Source organism: Nicotiana sylvestris, chromosome 6 (assembly GCF_000393655.2).
Source record: "Nicotiana sylvestris chromosome 6, ASM39365v2, whole genome shotgun sequence".
Lineage (NCBI taxonomy): Eukaryota > Viridiplantae > Streptophyta > Magnoliopsida > Solanales > Solanaceae > Nicotiana > Nicotiana sylvestris.
The window spans coordinates 210,179,964-210,189,739 of record NC_091062.1 but is presented as its reverse complement, the minus strand read 5'-3'; the positions used below and the strand labels follow the sequence as shown (position 1 = coordinate 210,189,739).

The 9,776-nt window shown below is 36.1% G+C and overlaps 1 protein-coding gene across 1 annotated transcript; it reads right to left on the bottom strand.

Annotated features, from left to right (window-relative positions):
* Positions 1-248: 248 nt before the first annotated feature.
* Positions 249-3,595, bottom strand: LOC104226946 (O-fucosyltransferase 36-like). The gene is made up of 3 exons (XM_009779058.2): positions 2,213-3,595; positions 1,723-1,972; positions 249-612 (listed from the first exon to the last, which is right to left on the bottom strand). The coding sequence occupies exons 1-3, from the start codon at positions 3,457-3,459 to the stop codon at positions 436-438; spliced, it is 1,674 nt and encodes a 557-aa protein (XP_009777360.1). The 5' UTR covers positions 3,460-3,595; the 3' UTR covers positions 249-435.
* Positions 3,596-9,776: the final 6,181 nt, after the last annotated feature.

The window sequence follows — 9,776 nt, the reverse complement described above, 5'->3', positions numbered from 1 at the left end:
GACCCCACTAAGTGGGATTATACTGGGTTGTTGTTGTTCATCAAGTGAAAAAGGAGAGTTAACCCGCTTTCTCTTTGTAAAGGGGCATGATGTACAAATAGCACTTTTCTCTTCCATGAACTGTGAGCAGCAGACCAAATAACGCTAATCATGATCAAGTAACGCCTAGGTACAAGGAGCAAGACAATGACCATCTCCTAAAGAATCGGGCCAATATGCCTTCTGCCGCAATGAGACTGCAACCCAAGTATGGAACGTACTTGACATTGACAGAAATTAGTCCTAACTTCTAAACTAGCGTATTCTTTCATTTCTCCAAATAAGTAGGGAATTCAACTCAAGCATGGTAACTTGTTAGAAACGCCTTCTGGTTATTCCAGCTTTAGTAGCAGAATGTGTTACCTAACTATAAGAAAATCTCAATCATTATCAGGTTCACTCATCATCCGCAATGAAGTTCGGAAGTTCACCCTGGCATAAATACTCATCACAAAGTGATGCTGATCCCCAATCCTTCCGAAGCCGCAAAATATCCTCTGTGAAAGTAGAGCCCATTGATCCAATAAACACGTCAGACAGAGAACAAATGGTCTTGTCCAGCATAGCTTCCACCTTCATGAAGGTAAAAACAGACTTAGGAATTAGGATAATGCCAAAAAGCCAAAAGAGAATGTCAAATAGCTTATCACCCTATGCCAATATTTATAACACGAGTTGCAGAAGAATGTTCTATGAACAAAGCTAAATGGCCCTGGTTCTTATACATTTGTCTTAACATCGCTTCATACAATTTTATGGAGAAAGTTATAAAACTATGCAATATTAGGAAACATGAGTCATCTTGGATTGATGTCTTTTAATGGCATTTAATAGGTGGTAGGAACCAAGATTTTAGTTGAATGAACTGTCTTAATTTAATCCAGATTGTAAGGTCAGTCAACTTGTGGGATTATACTGGGATGTTGTTGTTGTTGTTGTTGTTGTAAGGTCAGTCAAGTAAAATTTATTTTAAACACATAACAACCTAGTTAAAACGACTTGCCTGTTTATACGATCTTTCTCATGTCCCAATTCAAATGTCCTAGTTTCCTTTGTTGTCCATCCCAAAGTTCTATCATTTTTAAAAAATGAATCTCTTTTCTTTTAGCAATGCACAAAACAATTTCAATTTCATAGAGCAGGGAAGAAGGGAGTTAAGGAAACTTGAATGGATGGTGAACTACAGAAGCAACAATTATAATGAAGAGGTTAGGATGGCTAGCAAATCAAGGGAACAGATTGGGCCTACTTTCATCAGTGGATTGATTACAGTATGGTTTACTTTTACCATATTTTCACCTGCTTTTTTTAGCTAAGAGTCAATCAATAATGAATTAACTTGATCTGTCTAAAATTGATTTAGATGCAAGTACAATGACGAGATGAGCAATCTTCTTCCAGTTTTAGGCTGAAGCACACCAATAAATTTAGATCAGACACACTGTATCCTTCCCTAGGTTTAATAGGATGTCTACTTAACTTCAATCAAGACCAAGGTTGACCGGGTAACTCAATTTTCTATTTGATAAGCTAAGATTAAGAGAAAAGGCTGAGTCCAGATTAATAGTGCAAAGAAGATCCAGTAACAAAGTGACCCACTGGTTTTCTCAGAACATAAACTATTACCAGTATTCTGCATGAATATCAACCAAGTGCATTTCCAAGGTTTGGATTCTAACTCACCTGACGATCTCCTTCAAGGCCATGTCTGTACAATAAAGCATCCCATTTCTCAGCAGAATTTCGAGCAGGCCTTCCAACAAGTGGCACAGTTTTTCCATTGAAAACAACAAGTGACTGAAGTAGACCAGTTTCACTTTCTGCAGCATCTGTGGAGAGATAAATTACTGCTGAATTGGCCCTTTCAACCACACGATTGATACAATCCGCAGCTTGAGGAACAGGATAGAAGCAACTTGGTTTTTTGGCATTGCTATCAAATAGACAAATAAAAGTGGAGGCAAGGAACTATGTCATGATAAAATTACTAAGCTTAGAAGCTTTGGTAACTGTAGCAGTAATATGAATTTGTAAAGTGTTATGGTACTAAGGCATTTTGGTAATAAGATTATTAGAAATGCCAAAAATATGCTGTCTTTGATTCCCACTACTAGAGCATATGTTAAAGGACAACCAATTGAACAGTAAATACAGATAGGAAAAGCAAATATACCAGAACTTCAAGAAACCGTGTCTGCGGAAATGAAGAGCGATAAAGTTCTCTCCCAAGAATGTTTGGATGAAACGCTGGGCAGTGAGCAAAATAAGACGACTTGGCTCAACAAGTGTCTTGCATTTGTGTGAAATGGGGCCACGAGGTTGCATTACCCATTCTTTTTCCACATCGGCAAAAAATACATCACCAATTGCAATAACATCATCATCCGAAGAAAATTTTATCATAATGTCTTGGACAGTCCTTGGCTTCGGATTCTTAACATCCTCATTCCAAGCAGCTTCGAGCTTATTCATAGAAACCCCTAATGATTGCAACTTCTTAACACGCTCTTCATCCATAAAACAAGGCTGTGGCTGAGAGAAATAGCAAATGAATTTATCTATGTGCATATGGCCCTTTCGTCCTTTTGCAAATTCCTCAAACGTTACAACCACTTTTCTACCCAAGCATTTATCGATATGATCAATATCCAACACTCGATGAAATTCATAGTCTACTTTAGAGCTAGGAATGATCAAAATGCGGTTAAGCAGAGCTGCAAAAAACATATGCTTTTCCAAACAAATTAAATGATTTGACATCTGCCCCGACACACAAATTGCAAACAAATACTTATCCAGCCTTGGCTTCCACTCAATGGTTCTCCTCTCAGACAATCTATAATCCACCTTCCTACACCTATGTAAATCACCATAACCTTCGAGACTAGGATCTGTAGCATTATCCGATGCACTTAACGAGCTCCCTAATTGATGAGACGAAAAAAGAGCTTGTTGAATTTGGTTATTTAATGAAATCTGACTGAGCAAATCCGATTTCAGTTTTTCTAAATTACTATTATTGACAATAGGCTTATTAGAAATATCATTCAAAGAATTATCAAGCAATGTGTGGTTCCATAGCTTGAAGAGCCCTAATTGTTGCTGTCTAAGCAGATAAAGAGCCCGCAGTTCGGACTCGCGCATGCGATTGATGGAAGCATCGTAATTAACGTTTGTAACGCTGGTTTTGAAGAGGTTTTTAATGTCTGTGGTGAAGTAAAGGATGAGGATAAGCACTGGAAGTATAATCGCTAATAAATACCTCTTTTTGAAGCTGAAATTGAAGCGGCGAGTGTTAGCAGTTTCGTCAATTTGAAATGTGGTGCGCTGAGGAGATTCTGAATGGCGGTTTCGGCTTTCGCTTTGCGCGATCAGATTCTCGTGATCCTCTTCTTCATCAGAGGATTCTCTGTCCATCATCACAATATTTTCACGGAAATCAAACGTGCATTATCAATTTTCAGAATTTTCCTTATCTCTTCTCTGTCATATGGAAACAGCGTCTGCTTTACGATGGAACTGAGTAGAAAACTGCAGAAATGCGAGCGAAGAAGCTAGGAGGTGTTTGGTTTCCAGTCGTTTTTATAGAGTTTAATATTAAAAATCAAATTTCAGAACCAAAGTAGTATTAATACTTTTCATTATGCTATATTTTGATATCGTATTAATTCTACAGGTTGTGAGTTCGAGTCTCCCCAAGATCAAGGTGGTAAGTTATTGGAGTGAAGGATGCCGGGGGTCTATTTGGAAACAGTCTCTCTACACTAGGGTAGGGGTAAGTTCTGCGTACACACTACCCTCCCTAGACCCCACTAAGTGGGATTATACTGGGTTGTTGTTGTTGTATTAATTCTACGGAATTTTTTGCCTTTAACTTGGGCCGTCAAGACTTGGATAGCCTTATGTTAAAGAGTTTGGCCCAGATGTTATTGATAAAGAGCCAAGTGCATATATAGTCATTCTCGTGGATGATATTTAGAGATTAAGCAGTATTTATTTTAGAATTAATTATTTTTTATAGCAAAGGTTGATACCTTATTTATTTTAAATAAATATTTTTTAAAAAAATTATATTTCATAGCTACCTTTTGAGTTTTTATAGCGACATATCTATTTATAGTCACCTCCTACCCTTAAGCCATAAAATAAGCTTTGTATTATTTTTCTCTCTCATGTCCCCTCAAATTTCTCTTATCCCCTACACCATATCTATTCGCCCTCTCTCCCTCTCTCTACTTCCTGATTTCATATTCTCTTTTCTTCTTGTTGTACAATTTCAACAATTGGCAGTGCCTCTATCGAAACCTTTGTCGGCGGCGGTGAAGGCCCCTGCAGATTCTGAACGTCCCAGCTGACGAGAGAACAAACCCCAACAGATATTCCCAAAATCCAACAAATTCTCATCCATATTCAAAACTTCACTAACCGATCTTTCATCCGAAAACACATACATACTCCTACACCCACAAGATCTGCAGCGAAAAACAACGAAGTTCTTGTCTTAAACTTGAAGAAGCAGAATTTCTAGGCATCGCAAGATTTGACAAATTTTTTTGCCATGGCTTTTTCCTAAGGCCATCCTAAAAAATATGCAACTTGATTCATAGGTGAAACTCTAGGGTTGTTCTTGAACAAAGACGACGAAGTTGGGGACTGAGCAACTTGAATTTTCTGTTAATATATTTCAATGTATTTCATTGTATTCATTGTCTTTTTTTAATTGTATTTCAATGTATCTTGTTGTATTCTATGTATTTCATTGTATTCATTGTCTTTTTTTTTTTTGTATTGCAATGTATTTATTCTATGTATATCATTGTATTTACTGTCTCGCTATATTCCATGAATGTATTCATATATTTTTTTAATTAATATAATTTATGTATTCAGATGTATTATATTATTTCTCTAAAGATTGCTATGTTTTGGGGGGTATTTTTCGGTTGAGAATATATTTTATAACTGAAAACACAAATTTTGTCTGTTATAATTGAATTTGTTGAGTTATATTATGAGTCTATTATGTTAATTTATTCATTTTCCATTTAAAACAATGTAATCCCCCATTCCATGCTGTGAATACAGTCGAATACAATAATCTGTCCAGCTGTAATCCCCAATTCTCCCTCTCTCTCTCTCTACTTCCCGATTTCATGTTCTCTTTTCTTCTTCTTGTACAATTTCAAAAATTGGCAGTGCCTCTATCGAAGCCTTTGTCGCCGGCGGTGAAGGCCCCTGTAGATTCTGAACGTCCCAGCCGACGAGAGAACAAACCCCAACAGATATTCCCAAAATCCAACAAATTCTCATCCATATTCAAGACTTCACTAACCGATCTTTCATCCGAAAATACACACATACTCCTACACCCACCAGATTTGCAGCGAAAAACAACGAAGTTCTTGCCTTAAACTTGAAGAAGCAAATTTCTAGGCATCACAAGATTTGACAAATTTTTTTGCCATGGCTTTTTCCTAAAAATTATGCAACTTGATTCATAGGTGAAATCTAGGGTTATTCTTGAACAAAGGCGACGGAGTTGGGGACTGAAAAACTTGAATTTTCTATTAATATATTTCAATGTATCTCGCTGTATTTCATTGTCTTTTTTCCATTGTATTTCAATGTATCTTGTTGTATTCTATGTATTTCATTGTATTCATTGTCTTTTTTTGTATTTCAATATATTTATTCTATGTATATCATTGTATTCACTATCTCGCTATATTTCATGAATGTATTCATATATTTTTTTTTAATTAATATAATTTATGTATTCAGATGTATTATATTATTTCTCTAAAGATTGATATGTTTTTGGGGTATTTTTTGATTGAGAATCTATTTTATAACTGAAACACAAATTTTGTCTGTTATAATTGAATTTGTTGAGTTATATTATGAGTCTATTATGTTAATTTATTCATTTTCCATTTAAAAACAGTGTAATCCCCCATTCCACGCCATGAATATAGTCAAATAGAATAATCTGTTCAGCTGTAATCTCATGTTTCACGCCATGAATACAGTCGAATACACTCGAATACAAAATCAGTCTAACTATAATCTCATATTTCACGCATAGAAATGTTATTGTATTCATGAATACAGTAGCTTAAATACATCGAATACACTCTAAAAAATTGAAAAACATAGCTATAGAAAGTAATATAGTAAATGATAGCTACAACTAGCTAAATAACCACTAAAACATAGTGATTTCTCAAAGTTTATCCTAAAATTCTAACATAAAAATCTTCAAAATAATTCAAATATTTTTGTCCTGAAAAATTAAACTGAAATTAAGAACGCACTAACTAATTTCTAAATATCAACCCTTTTAGAGTGGCTACATGGTGTCATTTCTATCAAAAGTCGTCTCTTAAAAAATATGATTGACAAGAATGCCCCTGTAAGGGGTTGGTCGGTAAATATTATCTTCGTCTTTTAATGTACTTAAGAAATAACCTCGTCCCCACATATACTTATAGCTTGTCAAAGTTATTTTTTACATGATTGGTAGATTTTATGTTTTATGTTTGTCACATCTCATTTTCACCTACACCCTCGCTAAGGGATGTAAAGGGAGTTTTTCCAATTAAAGGACAATCGAAACGAGATTTTATTTAAAGATTCAGAGTCGCTACTTGGGAGATTTATGGTGTCTCAAGTCACCGGTTGAATCCCGAATCGAGGAAAAGAATGACTCTATTTAACAGTCTGCGCACCAGAAATCCGGATAAGGAATTCTGTTAACCCGGGAGAAGGTGTTAGGCATTCCCGAGTTCCGTGGTTCTAGCACGGTCGCTCAACTGTTATATTCGGCTTGATTATCTGATTTTATACAAATATGAACTTATGTGCAAATTTTAACTTTTTACCGCTTTTGTTATTATTTATTCAAAGAATTGCAACGTCGTGAGGATGCATCTCGAATTGCGCCACATAAATGTACCCGCAGTTTTTGATACGTTCCAACTTCGTTGAGATCTGGATTTGGGTCACATAAATGTGCACCCGAGTTTAGGAAGATAACATTATTAAATACGCGCCTAAAGACTAACGCGTTGTTATTTTGAGAAAAACCGTAAAGTTCGCTATGCGGACTGTCTCGAAATCTAAGTATTTGAAATAACTGTCCGTTGAGGGCCCCGCAGTTTGTGTATCTTTGTTTGTCGAGGCTCGTCTCATTCATTATTTAAAAAAAAAAGAATTAGCAACGTTATGGAAATGTATCTCGAACCACGTCACAATCAATGTACCCGTGATTAGCGACACATTTCGACTTCGTTGAGATTTGGATTTGGGTCACATAAATATGCACCCGAGTTTAAGAAAGTACTTTATTAAAGCACGCCTAAAATGACTAGCGCGTTATTATTTTTTTGAGAAAGACCGTGAAATTCGCTAAACGGCTCATCCCTAATTCTAAATGCTTTTATTTTAACCACTTACTGAGGGCCCCGTAATCTATGTATTTTCGTTTGGCGAGGCTCGTCTCGTTTATTATTTAAAAGGGCAAACCTAAAAGCGACTATGATTTGCTACTTCTATTTTTGTCTCTAGAAGAAATAAAGAAAAGGCCCTAATTAATTGATACGTCAACAACCTTACCATGACAAAGGTTGCCTCCAATATTGGGCCTACAAGGGCGTTTGCACCCCAACGAGCCCGAGGTTCGAGCCTGGACGGGAACGTCGCAACACGAATCTGGGCAGCCCAATCGGCTCCGAACGAATCATCTGATAGCCCAGACCCAAACAATATTTTATTTACATTGTCAGTACTGAGCTAGTAATCGAATAACTTGGTGTTTTAAACTATTGGGATACGGAAGCGAACTATATGAAATCCGGAGTTATTTGAACTGGTTTTTACAATTATTGAGACGAATCAATGCTTCAGAACTGTCATAAAAATAGACTAACACTAACCACTTCAATGATTTACGATTTCCTAATAGAACTGCTGAAGGACACATTGAGACTAAAAAAACCCATTCAAACCTATCTTATAACTTCTGAAATTGAACATGCAAGGTAGGCCTTTTAACTAAGGTTCTAAAAGAACTACTGAAATCAAGTCACACTATACCGCCGTAATGAACCATCCAGGGAGATTTTGGCAGTCTACTACAATCCCTATACAGCCTGGTCAAATACAAATTACATGCTGGGAATGAAACAAAAACAGACACTCCAGGTTTTATCTCGATCCAAGAAAACTAAGCTATAATAGTCTATAATACAGTTATTGCATAGCCCAGTTCAGTTCAACCAACGCAACCAAAACAAGAGTTTAAACATCCTTAATGAACAAAACATTGAAATATACAACTCAGAAAACTGAATTAAATTGAAATCTTCAGGCTTCAATTACAAGTTCCTCCTTTACATTTTAGCTTCACAATTATTGAAGTCAAGCTGTGTACCTGGAATTGGGACGGAAATGGAGTAGAAGAAAGATCAGCAGCAGCAGTAATACGGGCAGCAATACATCAGCACCCACCAACAACCCAGTAACATGAGCAGCAAACCCAGGTGGATTTGAAACCAGTTAAAACCAGAACACTCAAACTCAAACAACTCAAATGACCTCAGAAATGAAATCAGAGAAACACATTACTGACATACTACACCCATGCTCATCTTAAGCTATCTCAAAACCTATTTGTATTCAAACTTTGAACTCTTTTCTCTCTCTTTTCAAATTGTTCTTCCCTTCTAGAGTCTGCCCCCAAAAGAAAAACTAGACCAGACTTCAAGAAAAAGCCCCCCAAATTTTTTCCAACCTAAGGTTTCTCCCCAGATTTTTCAGAAATTATCCTCTTATCCTCTCTAAAAAAACTCAGCCCCTTTTCCATCTATAAATGACTCTATTTATAACCAAACACTGACCCTGCCCCCTACCTTATCAGATTTTGTGCCCATCATCTTCCCTTACAGCCCATTATCAAGTGTTTTGTGCCTAAAGGTATGGGCAGCTTATAATAATCAATTAATCCCTCATGCTTTTATGTTTTGTTCTCCACTAATACTAAACAACTCATTAGTTTAATGGTACTATTATTAGTGGACAGAACACTCAGACTACCCATTTCTTCCTGTTTTCAATTCCCAAATTACCCCCTAAAGCCCCCTGAAATTAATGTCCCACCTTAAACCCTTAAATATATACTACATCTTTCAGCTATAACCAATTCAATTTGAATTCAAATGACCATTCAAACTAGAATTTAGATCAGATCAAATGGCATCAACATAAGAACAATGATTCAGGATAGCCAATGACCAATAACTTCAGTTCAATGAACTGAATATACCAACAGGCTCAGTTCTAAGTTCAAATATAACAATGAGCTCATTTTAATACAACTTTATAACACGAACGAGGCAGGAGGGAAATAGGCAGGAATGAACCACAAATTAGACTATTACCATGCTAATCTAACATTCAAGCATACCAGACTAATCGACAACAGTTATTCAATCAATTACACAAATTATAACATATAACAATCGGCAACAAACAAAAGCAATGATACAATTGGACCAAATAAAAAGGTCTGATGAAGAAAGACAGAATCAATCGACAAAAAATTGAAAAATCAATAAAGCTACACTTAAACAAAGCAAACAGAATAAACAAATACAAAACAAAACAAAAAAGGAAAATACCTCAGGAACTTGGAGACTAGACGATCCTAATTTGGACTCTGACTCAGACCCTTTTTTGAG